The sequence below is a fragment of the Dendrobates tinctorius genome, unplaced genomic scaffold (genome assembly GCF_039654945.1).
Source record: "Dendrobates tinctorius isolate UK_male_01 unplaced genomic scaffold, ASM3965494v1 ptg000107l, whole genome shotgun sequence".
Taxonomy (NCBI): Eukaryota; Metazoa; Chordata; class Amphibia; order Anura; family Dendrobatidae; genus Dendrobates; species Dendrobates tinctorius.
The window spans coordinates 9,831,048-9,850,634 of record NW_027361775.1 but is presented as its reverse complement, the minus strand read 5'-3'; the positions used below and the strand labels follow the sequence as shown (position 1 = coordinate 9,850,634).

Below are 19,587 nucleotides of genomic sequence, written 5' to 3'. Positions count from 1 at the left end.
CCTCTATCTGAAACTAAATCTCTCTAAAACTGAACTTCTTGTGTTTCTCCCCTCTACTAACCTCACTCTACCTAACATCGAAATAACCCTGGAGGGTTCAACCATAACTCCCAAGCAGCATGCCCGCTGTCTTGGGGTCATATTCGACACTGAACTTTCCTTTACTCCGTACATCCGATCACTCAGTCGCTCTTGTCACCTGCATCTTAAAAACATCTCCAGAATCCGACCTTTTCTCACCTTTGAAACTGCTAAGACTCTTACTGTCGCTCTTATTCATTCTCGCCTGGACTACTGCAACTCTCTTCTGATCGGTCTCCCTCTTACCAAACTTTCTCCTCTCCAATCCATCTTGAATGCGGCAGCCAGGGTCATATTTCTGTCCAGCCGCTTCACCGATGCCTCCATCTTGTGCCAGTCATTACACTGGCTACCTATTCGCTACAGGGTCCAGTATAAACTCATCTCTCTCACCCACAAAGCTCTCCACTGTTCTGCACCGCCTTATATCTCCTCTCTCGTCTCTGTCTATCGCCCTACACGTGCCCTCCGTTCTACAAATGACCTAAGACTAACATCCCCCGTAATCCGAACCTCGCACCTCCGCCTCCAAGACTTCTCTCGTGCTGCTCCAGCTCTCTGGAATGCACTTCCCCAGGCGATCAGACTGATACCTAGCCCTGACCTATTCAAGCGCGCTTTGAAAACCCATCTCTTCAAACAAGCCTACCACATCAACTACCCAGCAAGCTAACTTTGCCCTGTTCCCTCCTTCCAAATATTATTCTGAATCTGCACCCTACTATTCATCTGTCTCCACACCCTTCATGCACATGATAACTGCACTTGATACTTGTCTATTGCACTTAAACACACGGGCTGATGACCGGATCATGCAGCTTTATATGAAAATCCCTATTATAATTGCCAGACCTGAATTAACAAGCATTTTTCACCTACTGTGTCCCCCCATTTCCTTGTAGATTGTAAGCTTGCGAGCAGGGACCTCACTCCTAATGTCACTGTTTGAATTGTCTTAACTTGTATTGAATTTATTGTCTGTACATGTCCCCGCTTAATTGTAAAGTGCTGCGGAATATGTTGGCGCTATATAAATAAAAATTATTATTATTATTATTATAATGTACATCTTATTACAGTAAAAAAAAATGCAAATCACTACCCCACCCCCCATTGATAGATGTAGCTTAAAGGGATGTTCTCAAGTTTAAAATTAAGGATTTCAATGGCCAAGTTAAATCCATAAAATCTGGTGAGAATAGGACATGCCCTTAGTCTCGCAGACAGGAGACATGGACCCATTGTTAAAACCAATGTGTGTGGCTCAGTAAAAGTCTATAGGTCTGTGTACTGTCCTTGAAAAAAAACAGACTTCACATGTCACACAGATCTGTGAATGTAGCCTTAGGCACAAGAGCTTGTTTCCAGAAACCCTTGAAAAATTATTTTACAGAGTTGTTAACAATGGCCGGAGCTACAGTATCATAGAAGATCTGAATGAGCCCATAGATTAAAGGAGTTCTCTAAGAAATAAAATACAATAAATGCACATTTAAATATTGAGCATGTTATAAATACCTTTTATTTAGCAAAAAGGTATGCTTTATCTACTGTGTTAGGATTTTAACCCCTTTCTGACATCAGACGTACTATCCCCTCCATGTGACCCGGGCCCCTATGCCCATGGACGGGATAGTACATCTAGCGCGTTCAGCTGCGCTCACGGGGGGAGCGCAGCTGATCGCGGCCGGGTGTCAGCTGATTATCACAGCTGACACCCGGCACTATGTGTCAGGGGCGGTCACGGACCTCCCCGACACGTTAACCCCTTGCACACCGCGATCAAACACGATTGCGGTGTACCGTGGGTTAAAGGGAATCATCGGCAGGGAGGGGGCTCCCTTCGTGCTTCCCTGAGCCCCCCACAGCAGCGCAATGTGCAGCGGTGCTGCGGGGGGCTCCTTCCCTGCAGGTCCCCAGATCCAAGATGGCGACGGGGACCTTCGGGGGCCCTGCAGGGAGCTTGCTTCCTCAGTGCCTGCAAAGATCTGTCACATGACAGCTATGCCCCCCCTAGGACAATGTAATAAAGTTAAAAAAAAAAAAAAGTGTAATAATAATTTAAAAAATATCGCTAAATAAATTTAAAAAAAACCAAATATATTCCCTAATTAATTTTTTTGGAAATAAAAAAAAAAACAATAAAAGTGCACATATTTGCTATCGCCGCGTCCGTAACGACCTGCCCTATAAAACTGTCCCATTAGTTAACTCCTTTAGTGAACCCCTTAAAAAATAAAAATAAAAGACGAAGCAAAAAATGATTTATCATACCGCTGAACAAAAAGTGCAATAACGCGCGATTAAAAAGATGCATATAAATATCCATGGTACCGCTGAAAACGTCATCTTGTCCCACAAAAAACGAGCCACCATACAGCGTCATCAGCAAAAAAATAAAAGTTATAGCTCGCAGAATAAAGCGATGCAAAAATAATTATTTTTTATATAAAATTATTTTCATTGCATTAAGGCGCCAAAACATAAAAAAAAGACATAAATGAGGTATCGCTGTAACCGTACTGACCCGAAGAATAAAACCGCCTTATCAATTTTACTGCAAGAGGGACGGTGTAAACGCACCCCCCAAAAGAAATTCTTGTAATGCTGGTTTTTGTTCATTCTGCGTCCCAAAAATCGGAATAAAAAGCGATCAAAAAATGTCACGCGCCCGAAAATGGTACCAATAAAAACGTCAACTCGTCCCACAAAAAATAAGACCTCACATGACTCTGTGGGTCAAAATATGGAAAAATTATGGGTCTCAAAATGTGGTGATGCAGAAACTATTTTTACAATAAAAAGCGTCTTTTAGCGTGTGACAGCTGCCAAAAATAAAAACCCGCTATAAATAAGAAATCAAACCCCCCGTTATCACCCCCTTAGTTAGGGAAAATAATAAAATAAAAAAAAATGTGTTTATTTCCATTTTCCCATTAGGGCTAGGGGTGTGTTGGGGTTAGGGTTGGAGTTAGAATTGGGGGGTTTCCACTGTTTGGGCACATCAGGTGCTCTCCAAACGCAACATGGCGTCTGATCTCAATTCCAGCCAATTCTGCGTTGAAAAAGTCAAATGGTGCTCCTTCCCTTCCGAGCCCTGCCATGCGCCCAAACAGTGGTTTATCCCCACATATGGGGTATCAGCCTACTCAGGACAAATTGCCAAACAACTTTTGGGGTCCAATTTCTCCTGTTACCCTTAGGAAAATAAAAAATTGGGGGCAAAAATATCATTTTTGTGGGAAAAAAAATGATTTTTTTATTTTCACGCCCAGACGTTATAAACTTCTGTGAAGCACTTGGGGGTTCAAAGTGCTCACCACACATCTAGATAAGTTCTGTGGGGGGGTCTAGTTTCCAAAATGGGTTCACTTGTGGGGAGTTTCAACAGTTTAGGCACATAAGAGGCTCTGCAAACGCGACATGACACCCTCAAACCATTCCATCAAAGTCTGCATTCCAAAACGTCACTACTTCCCTTCCGAGCCCCGACGTGTGCCCATACAGTAGTTTTCTCCCACATATGGGGTATCAGCATACTCAGGACAAATTGGACAACAACTTTTGGGGTCCAATTTCTCCTGTTACCCTTGGGAAAATAAAAAAAATGGGGACTAAAAGATCATGTTTGTGGAAAAAATATATTTTTTTATTTTCATGCCTGGGCGTTATAAGCTTCTATGAAGCACTGGGGGGGTTCAAAGTGCTCACCACACATCTAGATAAGTTCCTTAGGGGGTCTAGTTTCCAAAATTGTGTAATTTGTGGGGGGTTTCCACTGTTTAGGCACATCAGGGGCTTTTCAAACGCGGCATGGCGTCCAATCCCAATTCCAGCCAAAAACGTCATATGGCGCTGCTTCGCTTCCGAGCTCTGCCATGAGCCCAAATAGTGGTTTATCCCCCACATATGGGGTATCAGCGTACTCAGGACAAAATGCACAATAACTTTTGGGGTCCTGTTACCCTTGGAAAAATTAAAATTGAGGGTGAAAAGATCATTTTTGTGGAAAAAATGATTTTTTAATTGTACGGCTGTACGTTATAAACTTCTGTGAAGCCCTTGGGGGTTCAAAGTTCTCACCATACATCTAGATAAGTTCCTTGGGGGGGTCTACTTTCCAAAATGGTGTCATTTGTGGGGTGTTTCCACTGTTTTGGTACATCAGGGGCTTTCCAAACGTGACATGGTGTCCGATCTCAATTCCAGCCAAAAATGTCAAATGACAGTGCTTCCCTTCCGAGCTCTGCCATGCACCCAAATAGTCATTTACACCCACATATGGGGTATCAGCGTATTCAGGACAAATTGCACAATAACTTTTAGGGTCCTATTACCCTTGGGAAAATAAAAATTGGGGTTGAAAAGATCATTTTTGTGGAAAAAATGATTTTTTTTTTTTAATTGTACGGCTGTACGTTATAAACTTCTGTGAAGCCCTTGTGAGTTAAAGTTCTCACCACATATCTAGATAAGTTCCTTGGGGGGTCTAGTTTCCAAAATGGGGTCACTTGTGGGGGGTTTCCACTGTTTAGGTACATCAGGGGCTCTCCAAACGTGACATGGTGTCCGATATGAATTCCAGCCAATTTTGCATTGAAAAAGTCAAACGGTGCTCCTTCCCTTCATAGCTCTGCCATGCGCCGAAACAGTGGTTCCCCCCACATATCAGGTATCAGCGTACTCAGGACAAATTGCACAATAACTTTTGCAGTCTAATTTCTCCTGTTACCCTTGGTAAAATAAAAAAAATTGGACCTGAAGTAAATTTTTTTGTGAAAAAAAGTTAAATGTTCATTTTTTTTTTGAACAGTGGTTCCCCCCACATATCAGGTATCAGCGTACTCAGGACAAATTGCACAATAACTTTTGCAGTCTAATTTCTCCTGTTACCCTTGGTAAAATAAAAAAAATTGGACCTGAAGTAAATTTTTTTGTGAAAAAAAGTTAAATGTTCATTTTTTTTTTGAACATTCAAAAAATTCCTGTGAAGCACCTGAAGGGTTAATAAACTTCTTGAATGTGGTTTTGAGCACCTTGAGGGGTGCAGTTTTTTGAATGGTGTCACTTTTGGGGATTTTCTATCATATAGACCCCTCAAAGTGACTTCAACTGTGATGTGGTCCGTAAAAATAAAATGGTGTTGCAAAAATGAGAAATCGCTGGTCAACTTTTAATCCTTATAACTTCCTAACAAAAAAAAATTTTGGTTCCAAAATTGTGCTGATGTAAAGTAAACATGTGGGAAATGTTACTTAAGTTTTTTGTGTGCTATATCTCTGTGATTTAAGGGCATAAAAATTCAAAGTTGGAAAATTGTGAAATTTTACTACTGCTTCGAATTTGACACTACCATTTTATAGACAATCATCTTGGCTTTATCATACCTAAATTTGACTTGCAACTATTTAGCATATGATTAGTTATGCAGATTCTTGTCATGTCACTGCATTGTTACTGTTTTGCTCCTGGTGGTGGAAAAATCTTTTTCTTCCTGTGTAATAAATTACAACCTGTTTTCACATTCCCTAATAGCTCAGGGTGTTATTAGGTTGATTCCCAAGTGAAAGGGAAGTTGGAATCAAAGAGTAGCCATGAAGATTTCCCAAGAAAAGAGAAACAGTATCATCCAACTCATCGATAGCGGTCTCACAGCCAAGAAAATTGCCAAACTGCATCATGTGTGAGTGCCATTACAGTTGGAAGAATATGAAATTAAGTCTATCCATCCATTTAAAAGCCAAGAGAAGGACGTCCAGACAAAATATCGGAGTCAACAAGTCTGCTCATCACGAAGTTTATTGGTTCCAGTGTGACAAACACGGCAGTAGAGATGGCTCGTAGGCTTGGTAATAGTGAGATCTTAGATGTCCATGCAAGCACCGTGAGATGCACGTTACAAAAGTCTGGAATGGTGCCCCGAAAAAAGTGAAGAAGCCTCAACTGCAATAACGTCATAAGAAGCGTTGGCTCAAGTTTGCAAAAAATTGGACAGTAAAAGATTGGAAATGGGTGATTTGTAGCGAAAAGACTAAAGTCAATAGGCTGGGCTCTGATGGGTAGAAATGGGTTTGAAAGTGACAAGGGGGAAAGGGGCTAACGGATTGAGAAATTGAAGGAACTGTCAAGTTCGGTGGAGGAAACCTGATGATATGGGGTAGTTTCGCAGCAAAAGCGTTGGATACTTGACTAGGATCGATGGTGGTCTCTGTGATTAGCTATGTGTGAGTATCTTACAAGACTAATTACTTCAGACACTTGAGTACTATGGATAAGAAAAGTCAGTAGTGTATGGTGAGATGTGGAGCCTGAAAGTCAAACGTTCAAAACAGTGTTACCCTTTTGCTTTTGTATTTAGAAAAATGTTTTAATGTTTAAATATTTATATATTTATTTTAGAACATTTCTCAGAGCACTCCTATAAGACCCCTACAGTTGACAGATACATTCCAGCAATGTGCAATGTTTTTGAATAAACCAAGAATCTAACCCCTGTGGTCCCCACTAGTTCCAAGAACTGGGGCTCCAAAGAGTCCTGGCTGAATGGAGCAGAGGTCAATCAGGCACCCTTTCCATTAATTCTAATAGGAGCGCAGAAGATCAGCTGAGCATTGCACTCTGCAATCTCTGGTGCTGCCATCAAGAATGAATGGAGCAGCATTGTGCATGACTATCCCTACTCCATTGAGCCATAGCTTTATAGCAATCTATGTATCAATGCGGGACATCAGCGGTTTGACCCCCCCCAGGGACCGCAATGGCATCTCCCTATCCCAGTGATGGCGACCCTATGGCACGCGTGCCAGAGAGGGCACGCAGAGCCCTCTCAGCTGGCACGCGGACTCTCTTCACTGTTCCGGAGCTGCAGCTTCCTCCTTCCTCTCACTTATTGAGCGGCGCAGCCGCGGAGCTGAATGATGATGTCATCCAGCCACGCCGCTCAATGTGTGGGAGGAATTGAGAGGAACGGAAGCTGCTGTCGCGCGGAGAGGTTAGTGTGGCCGCTGGTGTGTGTGTGTGTTGAATGTGGCCGCTGGTGTGTGTGTGTTGAATGTGGCCTCTGGTGTGTGTGTGTGTGTGATGGGGAGAGGGCCATTGATAGGTAGCGGGGAATGATGGGAGTGATGGGGGAGGGGCTAATGATGGGGAGAGGGCCAATGATGAGAGTGATGGGGAGAGGGGAATGATGGGAGTGGTGATGGAGAAGGCAATGATGGGAGTGATGGGAAGAGGGCCAATGATGGGGAGGAGGAAATGATGGAGGTGGTGGAAAGGGCAATTTCTACATGAAGGGGATCATGATGGGGCATATTTCTGCATTAAGGGGATCATGATGGGGCATATTTCTACATGAACGGGATCATGATGGGGCATACAGTGGGGCAAAAAAGTATTTAGTCAGTCAGCAATAGTGCAAGTTCCACCACTTAAAAAGATGAGAGGCGTCTGTAATTTACATCATAGGTAGACCTCAACTATGGGAGACAAACTGAGAAAAAAAAATCCAGAAAATCACATTGTCTGTTTTTTTTTCATTTTATTTGCATATTATGGTGGAAAATAAGTATTTGGTCAGAAACAAGCAATCAAGATTTCTGGCTCTCACAGACCTGTAACTTCTTCTTTAAGAGTCTCCTCTTTCCTCCACTCATTACCTGTAGTAATGGCACCTGTTTAAACTTGTTATCAGTATAAAAAGACACCTGTGCACACCCTCAAACAGTCTGACTCCAAACTCCACTATGGTGAAGACCAAAGAGCTGTCAAAGGACACCAGAAACAAAATTGTAGCCCTGCACCAGGCTGGGAAGACTGAATCTGCAATAGCCAACCAGCTTGGAGTGAAGAAATGAACTGTGGGAGCAATAATTAGAAAATGGAAGACATACAAGACCACTGATAATCTCCCTCGATCTGGTGCTCCACGCAAAATCCCACCCCGTGGGGTCAGAATGATCACAAGAACGGTGAGCAAAAATCCCAGAACCACGCGGGGGGACCTAGTGAATGAACTGCAGAGAGCTGGGACCAATGTAACAAGGCCTACCATAAGTAACACACTACGCCACCATGGACTCAGATCCTGCAGTGCCAGACGTGTCCCACTGCTTAAGCCTGTACATGTCCGGGCCCGTCTGAAGTTTGCTAGAGAGCATTTGGATGATCCAGAGGAGTTTTGGGAGAATGTCCTATGGTCTGATGAAACCAAACTGGAACTGTTTGGTAGAAACACAACTTGTCGTGTTTGGAGGAAAAAGAATACTGAGTTGCATCCATCAAACACCATACCTACTGTAAAGCATGGTGGTGGAAGCATGCTTTGGGGCTGTTTCTCTGCAAAGGGGCCAGGACGACTGATCCGGGTACATGAATGAATGAATGGGGCCATGTATCGTGAGATTTTGAGTGCAAACCTCCTTCCATCAGCAAGGGCATTGAAGATGAAACGTGGCTGGGTCTTTCAACATGACAATGATCCAAAGCACACCGCCAGGGCAACGAAGGAGTGGCTTCGTAAGAAGCATTTCAAGGTCCTGGAGTGGCCTAGCCAGTCTCCAGATCTCAACCCTATAGAAAACCTTTGGAGGGAGTTGAAAGTCCGTGTTGCCAAGCGAAAAGCCAAAAACATCACTGCTCTAGAGGAGATCTGCATGGAGGAATGGGCCAACATACCAACAACCGTTTGTGGCAACCTTGTGAAGACTTACAGAAAACGTTTGACCTCTGTCATTGCCAACAAAGGATATATCACAAAGTATTGAGATGAAATTTTGTTTCTGACCAAATACTTATTTTCCACCATAATATGCAAATAAAATGAAAAAAAAACAGACAATGTGATTTTCTGGATTTTTTTTCTCAGTTTGTCTCCCATAGTTGAGGTCTACCTATGATGTAAATTACAGACGCCTCTCATCTTTTTAAGTGGTGGAACTTGCACTATTGCTGACTGACTAAATACTTTTTTGCCCCACTGTATTTCTACATGAAGGGGATCATGATGGGGCATATTTCTGCATGAAGGGGATCATGATGGGGCATTTTTCTGCAGGAATGGGATCATGATGGGGCATATTTCTACATGAAGGGGATTATGATGGGGCATATTACTACAAGAAGTGGATCATGATGGGTCATATTTCTGCATGAAGGGATCATGATGGGGCATATTTCTGCAGGAAGGGGATCATGATGGGGCATATTACTACATGAAAGGGGATCATGATCGGGCATATTTCTGCATGAAGGGGATCATGATGGGGCATATTTCTACATGAAGGGGGTCATGATGGGGCATATTTCTGCATGAAGGGGATCATGATGGGGCATTTGGCACATGTTGGCACTTCGTCATAAATAATTTGGTTTTAGGTTGCAGTTTGGGCACTCGGTCTCAGAAAGGTTCGCCATCACTGCCCTATCCTATAATTGGGCAATAATTTTAAACTTGAGAACACCCCTTTCAGTCCTCTTGGTATATTCAAATATGTTGATGAAATGAAGCTGTCATCTGTAGAGTTCTTAACCCCTTAACGACCGCCGATACGCCTTTTAACGGCAGCAGTTAAGGGTACTTATTCCTTGGTGCTGAGAAATAAGTATATGGCGCCTCCCAGCTTTGGAAGTTCTCCTGGGTCTTGTCTAGCGGGGGTAGCTGAGACCCCCGGAGAACATGATTTGGGTCAATTTTTACAGGCGACCGCAAAAAAAAGTCAAATTTCCCATTAATTTCTCTGATGTGATTTAGCACATCAAAGGAGAGAGAAATGGGGTCCTCCAAGCCCACCCCTCCGATACCTACGATGTCCCCCTGTCCCTCTGGCTGTGCCCCTCGGTCTCATTGTCCTGGAAAAAAATGGCGGGCGCATTCACATTGTACCAGCTGAAATCTGCCATCCAGCAACGATAGGAAATTTCTCCTGTTGGTTCATTTTGATAGACCCTATCACAGTGTTCAAAATAAAAAATAGTAAATAAACCCCGCTTTATCAACCTCTTAGTTAGGTAAAAATAATAAAATATTTTTTCTCATTTCCATTTTTCCATTAGGGTTTGGGATATGGTTGGGCTTATAGTTGGGGTTATAGATAGGGTTAGGATTGGGGCTAGGATTGGAGTTATGGCTGGAGTTATAGTTGGGGTTATAGCTAGGGTTGGGGTTATAGCTAGGGTTGAGGCTAGGGTTAAGGTTGTGTTGAGGTTACGGTTGTGGTGTTGGGGGTTAGGGTTGTGGTGTTGGGGTTGTGGTTAGGGGTGTGTTGGTTTTAGGGCCGTGCTAGGTTTGGAGTTAAAATTGGGGGGTTTCCACTGTTTAGGTACATCAAGGGGTCTCCAAACGCAACATGCCTCTCCATTGATTCCAGCGAATTTTGCGTTTAAAAAGTCAAACGGTGCTCCCTCCCTTCAGAACCCTGCCAGGCACCCAAACAGTGGCTTTCCCCCATATAAGGAGTATCTGCATACTCAGAAGAAATTGCACAACAAATTCTGTGGTCCATTTTCTCCTGAAACTCTTGTGAAAATAAAAAAGTTTGGTTCCAAAGTAAATTTTTTGTGAAAAAAGTAAAATGTTAATTTTACCTTACACATTGCTTTAGTTCTCGTGAAGCATCTGAAGGGTCAATAAACTTCTTGAATGTGGTTTTGCGCACCTTGAGGGGTGCAGCTTTTAGAATGGTGTCACTTTTGGGTATTTTCTGTCATATTGACCCCCCAAACTCACTTTAAAATGTGAGGTGGTCCCTAAAAAAATGGTTTTGTAAATTTTGATGGAAAAATGAGAAATCGCTGGTCAACTTTTAACCCTTTATAACATCCTACCAAGAAAAAAAATATGTTTACAAAATTGTGCTGATGCAAAGTAGACATGTGGGAAATGTTATTTGTTAACTATTTTGTGCGATATGACTCTTTGATTTAAGGGCACAAAACGTAAAAGTTTGAAAATTGCTAAATTTTCAACATCTTTGACAAATTTCCGTTTTTTTTCTTCAATAAATAAGCTCAAGTCATATTGAATAAATGTTACCACTAACATGAAGTACAACAAGTCGCGAAAAAAACAATCTCAGAATCAGTGGGATCCGTTGAAGCGTTCCAGAGCTATAACCTCATAAAATGACAGTGGTCAGAAGTGTAAAAATTGGCTTGGTCATTAAGTACCAAATTGGCTCAGTCTCTAAGCGGTTATACTGACAATATATGGTCATCATACAGATCCTCTGAAAACTCCAGTCACTTTAGACAACTCTGTAAGATAATTTTTCAAGGGTGTCTGGTAACAAGCTCCTGTGCCTAAGGCTACATTCACACACCTGTGTGATATATGATGTAAGTTTTTGTTTTTTTCGCAGACCGCCATTAAAATCTATTGGGATTCGTGAGACACAGCTAAAACTAGAAAGACAGACTGTGTTCTTCAGACTTCCATCTCAGGTTCATCCATTTTTATCTGGTACATTACCTGCTTCAGTGACAAAAAAGGATGAGGAAAAACTAATGCAATTAAGACATGTTCACATGTTCAGTACTTGGTCAGTATTTCAAATCCGTATTTGTATGCCAAAATCCAGAGTGGAACTATCAGTTTAATAGTATAATAGAAACCCGTCACCACATCTGTATTTTTCACTCACTCCTAATTTTGGCTTACAAATACTGACGTAAAATACTGACCAAATGCTGAACATGTGAACGTGTTTCTCTAGAATGGTAGCACTCACATGAATGTGTGAATGTAGCCTTATACATACGTGGTCAAAATTGTTGGTACCCCTCTAATGACAGAAAAACCCACAATGATCACAGAAATAATTTGAATCTGACATAAGTAATAATTAAAAATCTATGAAAATGAACAAATGAAAGTCAGACATTGCTTTTCAACCATGCTTCCACAAACTTTAAAGAAATAAAACTCATGAAATAGGCCTGGACAGAAATGATGGTACCACTGAAAATGTGACAAAAGGGACATGTTAAATCAAGGTGTGTCCACTAATTGGCATCACTGGTGTCTACAATCTTGGAATCAGTGAGTGGGCCTGTATATACGACTAGAGATGCTCACTGTGCTATTTGGTAACATGGACCAGAGGAAGCAAAGGAAAGAGTTGTCTCAGGAGATTAGAAAGAAAATTATAGACAAACATGTTAAAGGTAAAAGTTATAAGACCATCTCCAAGCAGCCTGATGTACCTGTGACTACAGTTGCACATATTATTCAGAAATTTAAGCTCCATGGGACTGTAGCCAACCTCCCTGGATGTGGCCGTAGGAACAAAATTGATGACAAATCAAAGAGATGGATAATACAAATGGTACGCTTAACAAAAGAGCCCAGAAAAACTTCTAAACAGATTAAAGGTGAACTTCAAGCTCAAGGAACATCAGTGTCAGATTGCACCATCCGTCATTGTATGAGCCAAACTGGAATTCTTGGGAGATGACCAAGGAGGACACCATTGTTGGAAAAAAAATCATAAAAAAGCCAGACTGGAATTTTCAAAATTACATGTTAACAAGCCACAAAGCTTCTGGGAGAATGTCCTATGAACAGATGATACAAAAAATGGAACTTTTTGGCAAGGCACATCAGCTCTATGTTCACAGATGGAAGAATGAAGCAAATCAAGAAAAGAACACTGTCCCTACTGTGTAACATGGAGGAGGCGCTATTATGTTCTGGGGCTGCTTTGCTGCATCTGGCACAGGGTGTCTAGAATCTGTGCAGGGTACAATGAAATCTCAAGACTATCAAGGGATTCTAGAGAGAAATATGCTGCCCAGTGTCAGAAAGCTTGGTCTCAGTCGCAGGTCATGGGTCTTGCAACAGGATATTGACCCAAAACACACAGCTAAAAACACCCAAGAATGGCTAAGAGGAAAACATTGGACTATTTTGAAGTGGCCTTCTATGAGCACTGACCTAAATCCTATTGATCATCTTTGGAAAGTGCTGAAACATGCCGTCTGGAAAAGGCAACCTTCAAACACAAGACAACTGGAGCAGTTTGCTCTTGAGGAGTGGGCCAAAATACCTGTCGAGAGGTGCAGAAGTCTCATTTACAGTTACAGGAATCGTTTGATTGCAGTGATTGCCTCAAACGGTTGTGCAACAAAATATTAAGTTAAGGGTACCATCATTTCTTTCCAGGCCTATTTCAAGAGTTTTATTTATTTTTTTTTTTTAATTCTGTGGAAGCATGGTTGAAAAGCAATGTGTGACTTTCATTTATTAATTTTCATAGATTTTTTATTTATTATTACTTGTGTCAGATTCAAGTTATTTCTGTGACCATTGTGGGTTTTTCTGTCATTAAACAAGGGGTACTAACTAAAGATAGGACGTGCGTTGAACTTTTCACATGGAATGCTCTAGATGGATTAAATAAGAATTAAGCAGATGGAAGAGAAGTTGTGCGTATTTGTCAAATTAATAATTGGGTGAGGGCAATGTATTTGAATAAACCAAGAGCCCTTAAGCTACACTATTGTTAATGAGCAATATATGACCCTCTTAAAGGTCAGTTCTTACATAATAAATCATATTAGGAGCAAATTACAGTGTTTATATTACAGTTGATGTCTCATTGTACACTCTCTGAAGTGACTTGCTGTCTGTTCACAGAATGTATTCATAAATGTATCCACATCCTTATTTAGTGATTTGAGCTGAACATGGGTCTTTCAAGTGATGGGAACCCTTCTATGTAACTCACAGCAATGTCTATAGTATACTGTTCTACACAGTCTTTTATGTGACATTTAGAAATAGTAGAAATACAGTTGTATTATACAGTGTATGTGTAATTTCTTTTTTTCCTATTTTCCTACTTTGATTTTTTTTTCTGGAAATATATAGGTCTTTTTTGATCATAGAAGTAAATACATGTGTCACTTACTGTGCTGCGCTTACTGTAGTTTTGATAAAATCCCTGTTTTATTAGCAAGAATTTATCTCTAGAGGACTAGTAAACCTGCTGACTAGTGATGAGCGAGTGTGCTCATTACGCAAGTTTTCCGAGCATGCTTGGTTGTTCTCCGAGTATCTTGGGTGTGCTCGTAGATTATGTTTGTGTCTCCGCAGCTACATGATTTGCGACTGCTAGACAGCCTGAATACATGTGGGGATTCCCTAACAAACAGGCAATCCCTGCATGTGTTCAAGTTGTCTAGCAGCCGCAAATCATGCAGCTGCGGGGACTCAAACGTAATCTCTGAACATGCCCAAAATACTCAGAGGACACCCGAGCATGCCTGGAAAACTCAAGTAGCGAGCACACTCAATCATCACTATTGCTGACATGTAGTCCTCAATATTCATGAGGTTTGTATTGTAACACATCCTACACTATTTGGTTGGTTTCTGATTAGGCACAGTGTACACAGAACACTGCTAATCAGTGATGTGGGTGGTGTTATACAGAGCTCAGCATTCAGAGAACTGGTAGATCTGATGCACATGAAACAGTGATTTTATAAAAAAAAAATGCAGAAAGCAGCCAGTAAGTGACACAAACATGGAATCAGGGTCTCAGCCCCACATCATACTGCTCTCAGATTAGCCTAAACAGGATGCTAGCTTCCCTTTAAAGATCAATATCCTTATTTGTCCGTGTGTTAATTTGATTATTGTAAAGCTTATTGTAAAGGGGAAGAAGGTGGACCCAGGCAACTATAGGCCGGTGAGTCTGACTTCTATACCAGGAAAGATCTTTGAACAAATTATTAAACAACATGTATGTCAGTACCTGGATAAGAATGAAGTGATTAAATAGAGTCAGCATGGGTTTGTAACTAATAAATCATGTCAGACTAACTTATTTTCCTTCTATGACAGAATCACTGATTGGGTGGATCAGGGAAATGCTGTAGATATAGTATATTTTGACTTCAGCAAAGCATTTGACAAAGTATCTCACACAATCCTTATTGAAAAAAATGACTAAGTATGGAATGGACAAGGCAACTGTTAGGTGGATTCATAACTGGCTTAGTGATTGGACCCAAAGAGTGGTCGTAAATTGCTGCACATCCAGTTGGAAGAATGTCTCAAGTGGGGTACCACAGGGCTCTGTCCTGGGTACTGTATTGTTCAACATCTTTATCAACGATTTAGATAATGGAATTGAGGGTAAACTGATTAAATTTGCTGATGACACAAAGCTAGGAGGGATAGCTAATACTAGAGAAGAGAGAGAGAGGATTCAAAAAGATATAAATAAACTGGAGCAGTGGACAGCAACTAACAGAATGGTTTTTAACAGGGAAAAATGCAAAGTACTACATCTGGGCAATAAAAATGAAAAAAGCATATACAGAATGGGAGGAATATGGCTAAGCAACAGCACATGTGAAAAAGACTTGGGTATACTAATAGATCACAGACTGAATATGAGTCAACAGTGTGATGCAGCAGCAAAAAAGGCAAATGCAATTCTGGTATTAACAGAAGCATACAGTCTAGATCACGTGAAGTCATTATTGCCCTCTACTTCTCTTTGGTCAGACCTCATCTGGAATATTGTGTCCAGTTTTGGCATTCACATTTTAAAAAAGACGTCAACAAACTGGAGCAAGTTCAGAAAAGAGCGACCAGAATGGTGACCGGTCTGCAAACCCTTTCTTATGAGGAAAGGTTGCATGATTTGGAATGTTTAGCTTGCAAAAGAGAAGACTGAGAGGAGACTTAATAGCTGTCTACAAATATCTCAAGGGTTGTCACATTGTGGAAGGATCATCTTTATTCTCGTTTGCACAAGGAAAGGAGTAGAAGCAATGGGATGAAACTGAATGGGAGGAGACACAGATTAGATATTAGAAAAAACTTTTTGACAGAGTGATCAATGAGTGGAACAGGCTGCTACGAGAAGTGGTGAGTTCTACTTCAATGGAAATCTTCAAACAGAGGCTGGACAGACATCTGTCTGGGATGATTTAGCGAATCCTGCTTTGAGCAGGGGGTTGGACCAGATGGCCCAGGAGGTCCCTTCCAACTCTACGATTCTATGAAGAGTAGATTTGTCTTTGTTTTGCTGCACTTATGGCTTCAAAAGCAGCTTGTACATCCTGAAACCTCGTTCTGCTTTGAAATCTTTGCTTGGGAGAGCTCGCTGATCTTGTGTCCCATTTCTGTGCTGAGTCGTACCATGGTGTATTACTCGTGATGTGAAGCTGTCTTTTACAGCCTCACCTTTGTAGCAGAGTTTGGCTGTTCCTCACCAAGTTTTAAGTGTTGTACACAGCTGTTTTTTTGTTGTTTGTTTCAATCCACTGTGTTACAACCTATAGTACATATGAAAAGGATGATCATTTCACCTTTTTGGTATAATTGATGACTCATTCATCTAACTATAATCCTACAAAATCCCTGACTTTGTGCAAGTTTAAGGTACTGTCACACTAAGCGATATCGCTATAACTTGTGACGTTATAGCGATATTGCTAGCGATATCGCTGTGTCTGATACTTGCCTACGACCCGCTCCCCCGCTGGTTATCGCTGATCGCGCGAGAACGTACTGGACTGTTTCTCGTCGTCAGCTTCCTGCGGCGCTTCCTGTAGCGAGACGAGCGTTGAGCTGGGCGGGAGGACGTCATGATCGCCTAGTGTGACAGGTAAGTAGCGACCCCCGACCGCTGCGATGTCGCTGGTGAGATCTGCCTGTGTGGCAGCTCACTAGCGACCACTTAGCGATGTACCAGCGATCCTGACCGCGTCATATCGCTGGTCGGGATCGCTGGTACATCGCTGAGTGTGACAGTACCTAGAAGTACTGATGCTATTTTTGAAGGCAAAGGGTGATCACAACAAATCCTGATTTCAATTCTCTCTTTTTCATTCACTTTATATTGCGTGATTGATAAAAAATAAAGTACACTGCTGTTTTTATAAGCTTTCTTACTTTGCAGCATTTTTCCCTCACCTTCAAATTTTGCATAGTACTGTACATTTATCATCTCTCCTGTGGACATGGGTCTTTTAAAACTAAAGACTTAGAGTAATTCTTTGATGTTAAGTGCAATACCCAAATGCAAGGACACTTCCATAAAGAGCACCCCTAAATATAAGCCTCTGATATTTCCTTTGCAGAGGATGAACCCTCCTAATAGGGCATATAAGAAAATAATAAGGAACCCATGTATGCTTATCATAGAAATAACTGTTTACAGATATGAGTCTGCCATAATTTTTTTTATATATAATTGGAGCAGAAAAACTCTGATCACAGACACCTCGGACAGCACTGTTGGAAGCCAACCAATGTTAAAGGACAGACTTTTGCTCTCACAGAAATTGGCATGGGCCACTCGCAAAAACCCCATGTTGACGTAGTACAGTGCAAATGATAAGAAAGTTCTTTCTACTGTTAAGGGGATTAGCTGACTAAAACATCTCAGTGTGTATCTAAATATGTGCTTGACTATGTCACTAAAGAATATTATCGGGTACGACTAACCGCAAAAATTCATATATTTGTTTTACAAATATACAGATCTGTTGTAGGATATACTGTCTTTTTAAGTCTAAATTATATTAATTTGTTCATCATTGCTTATGTCTGTAATCGCACACACAATTTACAAAACACCTGTGCGTTTTAAAACCATTTCTTAAATGTAGAATAATACGTCTTCCGTGAAGGATTTTGGAAAATCGATATACCGTACAAGTAGACAAGCGACTCAACATAATGTGATACTACAGTGAATATGCGTAAGGCTACTTTCACACTAGCCTTTTTTTGCGCTGCGCACCGTGCAAGCGCACATAAAAAAACGCATCATGCGTTTTGTGCGTTTTTTGCTGTTTTGAGCGCGGTTTTTAAAAAAAACGCATGGTTTTTTTGCGCTGACGTGCGCATTACCATGCGCACGTCAGTGCACCCATAGACTATAATGGGTGGTTGGGTGAAAAAAAAAACGCTTTGCGTGCGCATGCGTTTTTTGGGACAAGTCGGACGCACAAAAAATGCAACAGAGTGCATTTTGTGCGCCCAGGCGCACACTACCAAAAACCGCATGCGCGTACAAACTCGTACAATCGCATGTGTATGCGCAGTGCGCACCCATGTAAAGAATAGTAAAAAAAAAGCATGCGGTTTTTTGCGCACAAAAACACAAGTGTGAAACCAGCCTAAGAAAAGCATTATTGCATTATTTCACATGTTCTTACATTTTTATATTTTCAGGAAACAGAGCACTATAATCCAAGTTGTGAAAAAGTTTGGAGGCTTTGTGTTTTCGGATGAAGTCTGTGAGACCACCTCTCATGTGATCGCTGGAAGTCCTCGTCGAACTTTAAATATTATCTTGGGCATTGCCAGAGGCTGTTGGATCTTGTCCTGTGACTGGGTAGGTAACCGGTTACATTGATCTTTCCAATCATTTTAGATGGCAAACAATCCTAAGAAAAGGTAACTACCTACAACCAATCTAGCAGGCTAAAAAACATTGATGCTCCTGTGTATTATTAAATAAACCAAAAACAAAAAGAATGTGCTGCAACTTACATCACAAACTTTATATTTGAAAAGAATATATACAGAAAAAGCAGATACAAACAGAATAGTACATCGGAGGGCTAAAAATGTCACATTAAGGGTTATAAAACATATATATCCTTTAATATACAGAGGATAAATTTAGATTCCACAGTGTGTTGCATATCCTCAAAGAAGCAAAGTAATCATATGGAAACTTACATGGTACAAGCGTGAAGCCCTGATGGTGCTGCAATATGTGTTTCACCCAGCTTTGTCAGAGGTTTTGTCAGGAAGGTAAGTGTGTGTGTGGCCAATAGCAATGAAATATGTCATGTCCACGTCATGGATTCATGATCTGGACATGATTGTAATGCTTAACGTCACTACGGAAACTTTCACCATAGCTACAGAGGCTCATCATGATACTAGTGCTAACTGAGTAGAACTGGAGAAGTAAGGCAGAACGCATACGACCTGACTAAATATGCCAAAGGAAAAAACAGAGTGGCAAACTATGTACATTTAAAACAAGGATGAATGAAAAACATATGTCGTATGTTATGTGTCATATAGAGATGTGTGAGTGTATGCAATAAGGTGCATAAATTATACTTATATGTGCATTGGCTGTTTGACATAAAAATGCATAAAGTGCTAAGGTGCATGAAATGACTAGATGGCAAACCAAACAATGATACTTGATCACACTATGTTAAAGAGAATTTGTCATCAGCTTTTCGTACCCCATTTGAGTGCATCATTACATAGGGGTAGAGACCCTGATTGTAGCTTTGTCTCGCTTACTGAGCTGCTTACTGTCCGTTTTAGATCTGCTGCAGATCTAGCAGCTCTCTAAATGCTGAGCTCTGTATAACCCCACCCACACAACTGATTGACAGTTCTCTGCTCATGCACAGCATACACAGACAGCTACAAATCAGTAGTGGGGGAGGTGTTATATAGAGCTCATGAATATGTTTGACTACCTGGCAGCAGGTTTACTAGTCCTCTAGTAATTT

At 41.2% G+C, this 19,587-nt stretch overlaps 1 protein-coding gene across 3 annotated transcripts in view; it reads left to right on the top strand.

Annotated features, from left to right (window-relative positions):
• Window positions 1-19,587, top strand: part of MCPH1 (microcephalin 1) — a 461,844-nt gene that overhangs the window by 141,269 nt on the left and 300,988 nt on the right. For all 3 annotated transcript variants that reach the window (XM_073589174.1, XM_073589176.1, XM_073589175.1), the window contains exon 11: window positions 18,275-18,437. In XM_073589174.1, the coding sequence (XP_073445275.1) occupies window positions 18,275-18,437 (163 nt within the window). The remainder of the gene's footprint in view (window positions 1-18,274; window positions 18,438-19,587) is intronic.